This window comes from Crocodylus siamensis, chromosome 3 (assembly GCF_052110815.1).
Source record: "Crocodylus siamensis isolate JL-2025a chromosome 3, ASM5211081v1, whole genome shotgun sequence".
In the NCBI taxonomy this organism is placed as follows: Eukaryota; Metazoa; Chordata; order Crocodylia; family Crocodylidae; genus Crocodylus; species Crocodylus siamensis.
Genome location: NC_143397.1, coordinates 88,607,716 through 88,621,057, shown reverse-complemented (window position 1 = coordinate 88,621,057; position 13,342 = coordinate 88,607,716). Strand labels below are relative to the sequence as shown.

Here is a 13,342-nt window from a genome sequence, read left to right as displayed (position 1 = left end):
GCCACAGATGAAGAGTTATCAGGAGTCATCAGAAGGGAAGGAGAATACAAAAGCGGAGACTTGAGAGTAACAAGGGTCCCTCCTTCTCTTCCTTTCTGTCCTTCCCTGTCCCCCAGGAAGAGTCTCCAAGGCCACCGTGGACCGAGGGCATACCAGCAGCCCGTCTCTGTGAGCCTCAGCATCCCACCTTCAGAATGCTGTCTTGCCATGCTGACATCTGACACCTAAGAGTAAGCCTCAGAGTGAAGCCTGCATCCTGGTCAGATGTACTTTGACTCTTGACAGCCCTAGGATTTGATACATATATAGAATTGCTTAATTGTTTGTATTGCTTCTTTTTTGTTATCACTATGTATCAATAAATTTGCCTATGATCAAATGGAAAGGTCGTGGCTGGTCTGGGGGTGGGTCCTCCTGCCCTGAACAAGGTACCTAGATCCTAAATCCAGAGCCAACAACTGGTGCCCAATGTGGGGCTCTCAGGACTGACTCAGAAACTGGGACCAGGTCCAGTACCAGCAGTTGCTGACTGGAGCCCTGGAACTGGAACTTAAGGGCAGTAACCTGACTGATGGGGGAATGTGTTGATACAGAGTGACCCTTTCTAGAGGGGTTAGCTAAGATTTGTAGTAAGGTAGAGCTGTATGGTAATTGTTACTAGGGTTGTAAGTGTTGTGCAAGAGATGTTGTTTGTTACTGCTGACCAGGAGACTTTGTTTGCCTAGGTCAGGCAGGGTAGTGGACACAAGTATGTTCTGCGATCCACTTGGGATTAAGTAAGAACCTTCTGTTGTGTTTGCAGTAGGAAGCTAGAAAGCAGAGAAAGTTATCTCTCTGCTGGAATGGCTGTGTGAATGAACAGGGTCCTTTGACTCTAGGGTCTTTAGGAATAGTTACAATCTTCTGTGGATAGTTACAAGAGCACTTACGTGTTTGCTGTGGAATTTGTAAGGGTAAGTTACAGGTGCAGGTTATGGCAAGGCAGAGTGTTATCCAGGCAGTGCAGTTTCAGACAGCTCAGAGATAAGGAATGTGAGACACATACTTTGCAATCCTGTGTGCCTTGGAGAATAGAGGCAGGAAAGGGCACAGAAAAAGACAAGGTATTTTACTGGACATCTGCTCAGGCAGTGGCAGAGAATTTGGGATTGGAAGTGAAGGGAAAATTTGGTTTTCCTCCCACCTGTTCAGGAACAGTGAAGAACCCAGATAGAGAGTGTAACAGATTGTTTTGGGAAGCATCAGGGTAGAGCTGTGTAAACAGAGATCAGTGCCCAGAAGTTACTCTGGGCAGAGGAAAAGAAGCGAGCTTATCAGAGGCATGTTTTGTTTTTCTCCTCTGCAGACGCATGGTTTGGGGGTTCCTTTTTGAAGTAGGAAGAGTTTTTCCAAAGAGATCATATGTGGTGTGTAATTTGTCACCTGCAATCTTTCAGAGGCTTTCTCTACAGGTAGGGGATGCTGAGCTCTGCAAGGTGCAGAGATGGGAATTTTTTGGATGAGTGCCAGCATGGCTATAGGCCAAGCAAAGGCAGCCACAGTGTACCAGCTGAGAGTAAACTAACTAAGAGAGGTGAGCCCCTCCCTTCTAGTCTTTGTGTTTTGCAGGATGGAACCACTACTGAAGCATCATTAAGTTTGCTGGGTACAGAGAAGAATCAAGCTTGACTGTGTTATGTGTAGTGATTGTGTTTTGCTGTGTCTGTAAAATGCTATTGCTATAAACAGAGATGATCCCAGCCAGGTGCGGGGCCCAGGGCAAAGCAGCCTGTGCATGGTCCCCCTCCCCGTCCCATGGCACACTTACACCAGTTTCCAGGGCCAGTTGGGAAAGGCCTAACCCTTGGCATTTCTCTAGTCTTTTAAAGAATGGAGGGGTACAGGTAGTGCTACAATGGCACCAGGCATCCAGTTGAGACAACAAGAAAGCGTTGCCCAGTATACAGGAGGGGTAAAGTTGCCAAGGACATGTCTGGTCTCCAGAGATGCTGACCATGAGATTTTTTTTAAAAATCTGAAGAGTCATGTTGACAATCAGATAAGACACTAACTGTGGAGCAACATGCTACCGGAAATGCTGAGTAAAAGGTTTGGTAGGCATCTATGGCCGTACGTTCCCTGCTCCCAGTACGGGAGGCCTGTTCAAACCTAACTGGCTGGGCTAGGGAATGCTGAGGCAAGAGACCGAGGGGGTATGGGTGACATTTGAACAATGGTTAAGGGTTCATCACAGCGTCCAGGCCATTGGAGCCCCTGACCATGGATGCTGTTATACTTTTCTTGGGATGACTGGTGAAGGTCCTCCCCACAAATCTCCTGAACATTCCAGGTGATGCTAGCAATTATGTTCCAGTATGTTGTGAAAGTAAACCCCTGCCAGGAACTTCTCTGCTCACTGCTCCAGCTCTGACAGTAACCTTAAGTGAACTGGCCAGGGACAGTGTTTAATTCTCCCCTCCCTGTTCCACCACTATGGACCCAGGCCAGGGTCCACCTGGTGCTCCCCCCCTCACCACTTCAGTAGCAGGGCTGGGGGTGTGGCCAGATGCCAGCTGGTATGGCCCCCTGGGGCAGAGGAGAAAAGAAGGGGATTTATTCCCCTCTCAGGCCCCTCTGGCCCTGGGGGACTGTAGCTAGGGTTTGCCAGACCCAACCGCTGATGCTTGCTCCCTGTGCGGGGTGAATGGTAGAATAAGCCCCTTCAATCAAATACTGGAGCAATTCTTCTCCTTTCTGACACTAGGTGTAACTGTTGCTCTTTAACTGGAATTCCCCCTCTAAGGGAAGATGAGTAGTACCCTTCCTAACTAAGAATTCTTCCAGCTGGAAGAACAGTTACACCTGGTGTCAGAAAGGGGAAGAATTGCTCCTAAATATGCCATCAGGGATGAGACAAATAAGATATTCAGACTGTTGGTAGTATATCAACATTGTTGAGTGGATAAAATAGTTTTCCTTTGTCTTTAAAACTCCACCCCAAGCTAATCCAGTGTGTTTATTTCTTCTGAGAGTTCCACATTCAGTGTTAATTTTTGACAATATGTTAGCTCAGGGGTTTTCAACCTTTTTTTGGTCAGGATACCCCCGGCAACCAGTCAACGAGTGAGCGGGGGTGTTCCCTGGTGGTCAGTCAACAAGTGTGGGGAGGTGGGCGGTACAGTGCGTGGTGGCAAACCAGAAGTGCCACTGGCTACTCCGCACCACTGCCACATACCCCATGAAGCCTTCCAAAGTACCCCCAGGGGTACATGTATTCCCGATTGAAAACCCCTGTGTTAGCTCCATCCACAGTTTACTGTTTTCATTATTAAAGTCTCTTCTATCACCATCATGTTTTTTAGGCTCTGAACAAAACCCTGGTCTAGTGCTTATGCCAGACAAGGTACCTGCAAATTTCCAGTAGAAAAAGGAACATTAACATATAAAAAGGATGAAAAACTAGTGCAAATTGACAGCTAAGAGAAGTGTTGAAATAATGGTAGGTCTGCTTTATTTATATTTTTATAATTAAAATGTTACAAGAAATTATCTGTACAAGATGATGGCAGGTAAAATACTGAACTGCCCTCTGATGTAGCAGATCAAGTATTGTGACCTGCCCAACAGTTACAGGGCAGGCTGCCACAGGAGAGCTGTATGTGTACGGGGCTAGGATTTGCTGGCTGGACATGATCTCAAACTGTCAGAGTACATTCCTTATGTCTGTAATATGGGATTGCTGAGCTAGTCAAGCATACTTGCTAGCAGTTTCTTGAAAGTTACAAGGACTGCTATTCTTCTGGCTGTGTAGGGAGAAGGATCAAAGTCACTGAGCACAGCTTCTATCTGTATTAATATAAGTGCATAATCTTATCTCATATTCTTTGTGGAGGTTACTCTCCACTGTGCTGTAAAAATACTAATTCCATCTTTCTGTTCACTCCATAACTGTTCTTTCCTATTGTCCCTATGTATTTTTTTAAAACAAGAACAGTATAATTATTTTGAAGTCTCTCATAAATTCTTCTTCCACTAGCTTGACCGCATTAATTTTTGATGCAGTTGATATTTTTCCTAATGTTATTCTTTAGATGAGTGCATTACCTCACTGCTGTCCCGGGTCCATATTATTCTATCTATATTTACTTGCTGTTCGCTACTTTCTGCTGCTTGCATGTCATGGCAAAGTGATCTTTAAAGAGATCTTTCTATCTAAATCATTCATTTCTATCAAGAGCATTGGAAGATTCAGTGTTGTGGCATTCTTTCACATTTGTCAGTTGCAAAAAAAGTGTTTATGTTTTTATCCAGTTCTCCTTATATATACACATCCAGCTCTGGATGATCTCTACAGTCTTCATCTTTAATAGAAGCCTGTCAGATGTACTTTTATTGATGGCCTTGTAGCTGTCCTGGGACGACTCTTGCTACAGCCTGCTTCATGACTTCAAAAAAACTGGAAACAAATTCTCCAGAAGCATACCCCATATGCTTGGGGAAGGTTTTAGGAAGGTAGCTAGCACCATGTACACACTTAAGTAGCATAAGGCTTCAGTACATAGCTGAAAGTTCTGCATTTTCCTATGCCAGTATATTTTTCATTTAAATTTGAAATCAGCAGAGAATCATATAAACCCATTCTCCATGCAGCTGCTCTCTGCAGCCCACAGATAATACAGGGCAGAAGCAGCTCTGGGACTCCCCTTGCCACCTGGGCATAGCAGCAGGCAGGTCCTCCCCTGCATGCCTGCTCCATGCCAAGCTCCCCTCTGTCTCTGCTAGCCCAGGGACTCTAGCCATGCTTCACCCATATCCCTGCTTTTTCCTTGAGTTCTCCCCAGTAACTGTACCTTCTTTTCTCCTTGTCCTACCAGAAGATTGTACTGTAAGCCATGGGTGTATCTGGAGTTTGTTAAAGGGGGTGTATTGCAGGCTGCCCCCTGCACAGGTCTTCCCCTGTGTGCCTACTCCCTGCCCAGCTCCCTTGTGTCTCCTGCCAGCCCAGGAATTTTAGCCATGCCTCACCTGTATCTCTGCCTGCCCCTGCACCTCTACCCCCATGGGCAGGTGTTCAGGGGGCAGCCTGCCAACCCCCCCCATTAACAAATCCCAGATACACCCACAGCTTTCAGTACAATCTTCTGGCAGGATGAGGAGAAAATAAGATATGGTTACTGGGGAGAACTCAAGGAAAAAACAGGGGGATGCCTCACAGAGAAATCTGAAGCGTTGTTAAGTCTTGGGTAGGGGGCTACATTCCCAATGAGAACCAAGAGTGTCTACGGTTAGAAGGCAGTGAGAGGGCCATGGATAATTTGCAAGCTCTAGTAGGAGGGTTGTGGAGAATCCCTTGCAGATTAAGGATAGAAAGACTGCAGCAAGCTCCTATTCAAGGGAACGATAATCCATAGGCTTCAGTGAGATGGCTTTGGAGGCCAGAGGAAAAGGCAGGCAAAAGATGGGAAGGTTTTTTCCTGCATGATACTATTACCTGAATATGATTTGTGTATTAGGAAAGGAGGCCCTAAGAAGAAATATTCTATGATTGTAGCTTTTACTGTATGTGGAGTGATTAATGCAAGGGCCCCCCAAGGAATGAAAGGAACTGAGGCAAAACCTGACAAGGGATCTATTAAGCTAATCCTGTCATGAAGTACAAGGCTTGAAAGATTTGGATGACTATTTATATCCTGTGAAAAAATCTCTCCTAGAGACTTCAAACAGCAATCTGAAATCCAGCCAAACTTCTTCCTTCCTTTATAAAATTATTAATAAATTGTTCAGATGTAATGTTATGAGGACCCACTGCAAGGCTTTGAGAGGTACAGAAATACTTAGATTAAACTAACTCAAATGAAGGCATGATGCCCATTTAGCTAAATGAGGTTTTCCCTAACTGTGAAGCTTTTTCATGAGTATAAGAGATGGACATTTTACCAGAGGCCTGGTTCAAATACTTGGCATAGATACTGGGAAGAAATGTGCATGGAGGCAAGGGAAGAATCTTCCTTCCACATCCTATTACAGCTATAGACAAATATAATAGCCTACACTAGTTGATACATGCACCATGCCATTGATGGAGAGGGAATGGAGCCCTGATATTTCCTCTAGCTTTGTCTCTCTCCTGCTCAATCTCCTATGCATTACCTTTGAAGAGTCTCCATACATGAATGCACTTCCAAATACAGCACTTCCTTTGTTGCAGGACTCTTTTAGCTTTCACACCAATCCATTTTTCATATACGGAGTCACTGAGTTTCGAGTTTTTATTAATTTTTCAGTGAAAAATTAATGGTTCTAGCCACTGGGAATGAATACTAAGGACACTGAAAAGACCTAGCTGTCCAATCAAGATACAGCTTTTGGCAACAAGGAACTATAAACATTACAGTGGAATTCTCATGGTGGAATTCCCAACTCGATTATTTCTTTAGATAATACAATTATTATTTACATAATGACATTCTAAAAAGAAAATTCTTTATTAGGCTGTTCAGCAGAAGGAACAATTCTTCACATGGATTTCTATGTACAACGAGACTCTGATTCTGATGCAGGCCTCCAGGCACTATCACATAAATATTTATTAATCATAGTAATATTAATATTTTTCTAACACTGGCAGCAATACAAGCCCTTACATGTCATAACAATGCAGAAAAAAAAGAGGTGTAGATGAACTGTAAATCAGAGGTGTACTATATAGTTTATGATTACGCTCTAAGGGAATCTATAAAATGACATTAAGGAGCAACTAGTGCTTTCCCCAGTTCCCCCCCAAATTCTAATGCAGCAGTAAAATGGCGTATGTCAGTAATAAAAATAAAACGTCTATGACACTTTAAATGTTATCATACTGTCACAGTGGAATAAAATTAGCTTGAAAAATGATCTAAAGGGATATGATGCAGTTCATTATGTATAACAGCAACAGCAGCAGTTTCCCAGTGTTCATAAAGGTTTCTCCATTAAATTTACCTCCAGTCAATAATTAGGAGTCCACAAATAAACCTAGGCAATTAAAATCAATACTGCTGGGCAATTACGTTCCAGAGTCCTGACTCAATGGCACAAAAAGACACTATATCAAACTGCAGTGTTAAGTGATCTGATGCAAGTGAAAGAACATTTTCTCAGAATAAGTGAAGAAAGCAAGCCTGACATGCCATGCTGCAGATGTGTACATACAGACAGCATGTAAATGCGTAGCACAGATGAAAATCCATATTCTATTCCGGTCAGTCCTAACAAAAAAAGCTTCCATGACACAATGAGCTTAAGCATTTTGGATCATGGAACCAGGTGTTTTAGAAGCAGTTGTAAAAGGAGCCACCAACCATCCATGCACAAACCTTCATATTCACCTGTTGGGGTCATGATTTATTCCCCCCAACATAGATAAGGAAGTAGATGTGGACTAAAAAAAAAAAAAAGCTGCTAATTCTCTGGTCTCCCTTGATATGGCCCTGCATCTTTTCTTTAACTTTTATGATCTGCCAAGCTGAATGCAGAAGACAAACACATACATGATTGACGGAAGAACAAAGAACACGATTCTTATTTTGTGGGGAAGCAGCTGCCCCTGGGGTGAACTGAGCCTCTTGTTTTTTCTCATCATTTGCCAAATAAATAAAGAAATGTCAACTGCAGTAATCTGAAGGAAGTGTAGAGAAGGAGGGTACTTATATCTGTGTTACTGATTTACAAGTAGCACTAAAGGTATTTAAATGAATATGCCAGAGTTGAAATGCTTGTGGCAGGGACAAGGCATTTTAATGGATATTTCAAATCTTCTCCACTCAAACAATTGGGTGGTATTAGTAGTATATTCTTCTGATAACGAACAAAGCAAATACTATCATCATTTAATAACAGATTATGGGATTTAATCTTGACGTTGAAATAATTTTTATTTTCATTAATTATTTCCTATCTAGAGATGACTGGCCCTTTGAAATGGCTTACAAACCATTTAAAACCCTCCACTTTGCTATTAGAAATGAAATATACTGCTCATACGCTCACATTATTGCATGTACAGCATGAACAATGGATTTCTGAACTCAAACGTTACTTGATTTCAGCTGTAAGACAGACAACCAGAATTATGAAAATAACTAAAATAAAATGAAGAAGTTTTAAGATCCAGTGCAGGTTGTCAGTGATGTCCAAACAAAAGCTGACTATGACTAGAAAAGCAGGGCTCTCACCTGCCAATAAACTGCCCTTGATCACTTACAAGAGGGGTGCATCCCAGCAGATTGTATGTGTATTAAAAAAAAGACTTGAAAGAGAAGAAAAAGTATCACACAGGTCACAGCGGCAGTCTCAATGGACCCCTCAGGGATTTCAGCTAGTCTCAGCCTTGTCATCCTCTATGCAGCTTTCCACTCTGCCCAGAAAATGTCGATAGGAAAATGTTTGAGGGGCCTCTGGTGGAAATTTTTTCATTCTTTCTGCATTGACAGGATGCCAAATCAATATTTACTTCCCACTAACAAGCTGCTCTAGGTCTCAGTAGAAAATATTGTAGAGAATGCGGGAAGACACGGTAATAAACAGCTGTCTGGCTATGAGGAAAACATGAACTGACTGGAAACAGGTCCAGTGTTAAAGGTCACTGAAACCCATGAACTCCTCAGGTGTCCATATCAAGTACTAACTTTAAAGGCACATACTAAAAATCTGTTTTTTCTAAGAGGTATGAGGGAATGGATCCTTTATACTCTACCAAGGATACAGACTGACTCAATAATTTAATTAATACATTTGCCAGGATCTGAGCTGGTTTTCCCCAGATATTGTTTTCAGCTGTTAAGTTAACATTGAATTTTTACTAGCCAACATGTCTTCTGCCTCACATTTTTAAAAAAGTAAAAAGAAATATTAGAAAATAAAAACATAACATTGAAACATCGCCCTCCAGGCAAAGATCTTATAGAGAAGAAATCATACAAATAATTACAATTATTTAAAAATATTGTTCATATTGGAAACTCTTAACATGAGGGAAAGAATTCACCTGTCCTTCGAGAAGCTTCTGTATGTAGCACAGCCATTCCTTATCATTTTCAGATTCCCGTTTAGCTCTTTCTGCTTCCTAAAAATAGAATGAATAGGAGTTATTTATTTATTTATTTATTTTTGCACTCTTACATGGCAAAAAGTACCAAACAAGAGCCACAGATAACTGTATTTCTCTCACTCACTGAGTAATGGAGACAGCGTTTCCAAAATTAGCTTTCAGAATGGCATCTGTTAGATTGGCAAGGGCTTCTGCTGCATTTAGAAAACTCACATGTGCAGATACAACTGAGTAAGATCATGCACAGTTTTTTTTACACATACATGTGTGAGAATGAGTGTGTGTGTGTGTGTGTGTGTGTAAATGTTACAAGTTCACCTGAGGAAGTTTAACTGAAAAATTTTTGATCTACACTGATTAATGGAATATGTATGTACACTGGGAATCCATCACCTGTATATTTACATTCCTTTATGTGTATCTGGGTGTAGCTGTGTGTTTCACAGAAATACATTCACAAAATGTGTCATATTAAATACAGGACCTAATTTACATCTCAGCTACATTGATATACACAACAACCCAATTCATGTCACTGAAGTTAAAAATGTAGAAAACTGTTTTTAAGATGGAAATTATATCCATGATACACCCATGCAGTATGAGTGCTGTAAAACACCTCTTGTGGCTTCTGCAATAAAGGTTTTCAACAAAGCTAGTTGCAAACCTAATGTACAAGTATGATACTATTAGTATAAGCAGTCAATTAACAGCTCATTTTTCTTACAAGGGTGGAGATGCAGCATATATCTTTTCCCATCAGTACCTGGATTTAAGTAAGAAATCCTAACATTTTATTTAGCAGAGTCCTTTAATGATCGGATATCAAACATTCAACTTTAAAATTACATGATAGGCCCAAGACTAAAAAGAGTTTGTTACTTTTCAAAAGAAACTTTTTGCTTAATAGAACTATATTTAAAAGGAAATGGAAAATAAGAGAATATGCCAAGTAAATCAAATTTGATACTGAAGGATACATTCTCTTTTTTTCAATTTGTGCTGGTCTGCCTTTACAGTGAAGCTTACATGCAGAATTATCAAAATTCATTGTGGAAAATGGAAATGACTAAATTTCAAATAATTAGAATCTCCACATTCCTTAAATCAGCACATTTATTTCAGTTCCACTAACCTACAGGGAGATGCACCCATTTATACCAACTGAAGTTCTGGCCCCTTGTCCTGAAAAAATCCTTTCAAAAACTTACCTCATCCCCTTCTGTATGTAGTATCTCCTCTAAATCAGTCTTTGAAATATTAAGGATGGATGCTGCCAATGACTGGGCTCGGTGAACAGATTCTTTGGAAAGACCCTTGTTGCATTCTCTTTCTTCTCTTAGTTTTTTTGAATGTCTGATTCTTATTCTTATTTCCTGCACACTTCGCTGTAACTCTCTTGTTAAAGCCTAGAGCAGAAGAGAATGAAAAATACTCTACGGTAGTTTCTGTGAGAATGCAAATACTATGAAAGGGGATAAACTTTGTCTTGTATGCATTTTGAGACAGGGACTATTTCAATTTGTTTTGTTATTTAAATGATGATAAGGTTCAAAATTAAGAACAGAGGTAGGTACAGAATGGAAAATAAACTATAGTTAATCCTAATCTGGTCATTCCAGTTCACATTTTGTTAATTGTATATAAAAAAATACTTTAAAAGATGTTACTTCCTTCAACAACATAAAAAGATTAGAAAAAAAGCAAAGATTAGAATGAAAGATTGCATGGGCTTAAATCTCAGTCCTTTGTAGATTTAATGGGTTAGATGTCATCCTTGTGATTACTTCACTTATCTCAGTGAAGTTCTATCAGGGATGTGTGTGTTCCATTATGTCCAAGCAATGATGTCACATACAGTTGCTTGTACTTTACTTTTCATCAATGAGATGTACAATCACAAGGTCAGAAATTAACTCAAGGATCATGGTAATGTTACAGTGATGTTGGAACTGTGATGGTCCTGAAATTATGTGAGGGGCAAGGATTTTTTGGAGGTTGTATCATTCATTGAACCAGCTGCATGGTTGGAATAAAGTTAGACAAACTTTTGAACGCAAAACATTCTTCACTGGGTCACCCGGTAACTCTCAAAAATGGAAAGAGAGTCACGCCCAAAAACAAAGCCCCGTGAGTGCCTGGTCACTGATTGAGATCTGAAAGCACAGAATCACAGTGAACTGCCTGAAAGTAGTCTTCTTTTTCTGCTTCTGTGGACATTCAAAATTAGTTTTAGGCATATATGATCTCAAACAGGACGCCTGATCAAGTGAATGTATCACAGAGAGAGAGAGGAAAAAAAAAAAAAAGAGAGAACCAGCAAGCATGGCGTTGCTGTGAGCTCTCTCGAAATGTGGCTTCCAGTTCTAAGCCATAAAGCTGTTGAACTTCAGTGAAGTTCAGTGAAAGCAGGACCCAGCTCAGAAATGGTAAATTAGTACAAGCTATTTGATATTTGTACAGATATTTGAAGGCTTTGAATGACAAAAAGAGAGAGAAGAGTCTTTTGGGATAGTATAATAGGAATTAAGAATCATGGAATACAACCAAGGAAAAGAAAATGTGCAGTGTGTCACAGGACACTAAGGTGTCTGCTCCTCTAAGAGCAGAAACTGCCTAGGGAGCGAGCCCAAAGAGCCAGACAGAAGCCCACAGGTGCAGGCTACTATGGCAACAGGCTAACAAGCAAATTAGCCTGCATCTGCACCTGCCTGGAAGAGGCAGGGCCCTGGACATATATAAACCCCAGGGCTGGGACTAGAGGTTTACTTCTCTGGCAGCAGCTAAGGGGAAGGCCTCCAGGGAAGAATTGCCCAGCGACTGCCTGATATGCTGCAGACGGGGCTAATGGGGCTCCAGGAGCTCAACAGGTACCCTAGCCTACAAAGCACTTAGTGCTGGGAGAAGTTTGACTTTTTAAAGGGACAGAGCACACCCTGAACTGCTTACATTATGTTATACCCCAGGGGGCTCATGTTTAAAATTGCTGTTTATAAATACCAGTGGACTGGGCTAAGGCTATTGGGGAAGGAGAAGGCCTCATTGGGGACCCACTATGATGTGGGGACCCCAGCCCAGTGCCAGAGGGTGCACTGCCAAAGCGGGGTGAACAGAGCCCAGCACCAGTGTGGGGCACAGAGATAGGGCTGCAGAAAGCCTGGTGAGGACAAGAGGCTGAGCTGTAGTAAGGCCCCAGGAGAGACCATGTTTAAATACCATCTGCGAGGCTTGGGGCATGGTAAAGGGGCGGTTTTAGAGCCATGCATCTAGCCCATAAGGTCAAGGGTGTCCTGTGAGGCATCCATTTTGAAGCAGGACCCCACAGGGGTCTAAGAACCCACAGGGTTCAGTGAGGTCCAGCAAGACTGTGTCTAGAATACAAACTCGAGGGCAGCATCCCAATTTATTAAAATTACCAGCAACCCATGGCAGGAGAGAAAGAGGGTGCCCATTGGGCAGGACTGGCATGGTCAAGATGCCCTAAGGGTATCACGGCCATCCCTGGAGACCCCATCCCATGACAGAGTGGTTATCAAGAAATACTCTACTGTAGTTTCTATGAACATGCAAATGCTATAAAAGGTTATGCTCTTTGAGACAGGGACTATTTCATTTGTTTTGTTATTTACATGATGATAAAGTTCAAAATTAAAAATAGAGGTAAGTGAAGAATTGGAAAAAAACTATAGTTAATCCTAATCTGGACAGTCAGATGGTTTAAGTGCAACAGACCTTCAAGGGATGGGGTGGGAACTCCATCAGTTAGAATATTTAAAACCAGGCTACACAATCTTTAACCAGATAGATTCAATGACCTAACCAGTGGGTCTTTTCCATCCATAAACTTCTCTGATTCAGTGAAATAGCAGTACAGTCACTAGGTAGACTACATGAGAGATTTTTTTTTCCTTTTTGAAGTGTGGTATAAGCATTTGTCAAAAGCAGAGAAAGATGAGTGGTATTTAAAAATCTGGTTTGCTAGGGAGAATTGAGAGAATAGCAGTAACTCACTGTCAAAAGATCTGCCTAGTGTGCTCAAGTGGCACAAGGAGCCAAACATTAGAACTGCAGTTGTCAACAACACATCCTGGTTGAGTTTAAAATTAGAGAATAAGGGTTCTCTTTTGCTCATCATATCCAGGATTCATTTTAAGAAACTCCTTCACAAGGCGCTGATAAATCTCTGAAAATGTTTTCCATGAACAATACTGTAGTCTCATATAAAACTGATTGGAGTGTTATGAAGCTGGTTTATTGGCATTTTGGGTAAAGTAT

General features: G+C 41.4%; 1 protein-coding gene across 2 annotated transcripts in view; it reads right to left on the bottom strand.

Moving 5' to 3' along the window:
• CNTLN (centlein) overlaps nucleotides 1–13,342 on the bottom strand; it is a 377,819-nt gene that overhangs the window by 2,052 nt on the left and 362,425 nt on the right. For both annotated transcript variants that reach the window (XM_090038766.1, XM_090038767.1), the window contains 2 exons: nucleotides 10,279–10,476; nucleotides 9,005–9,082 (listed from right to left, as the gene is read on the bottom strand). In XM_090038766.1, coding sequence (XP_089894892.1) covers nucleotides 9,005–9,082; nucleotides 10,279–10,476 — 276 coding nt within the window. The remainder of the gene's footprint in view (nucleotides 1–9,004; nucleotides 9,083–10,278; nucleotides 10,477–13,342) is intronic.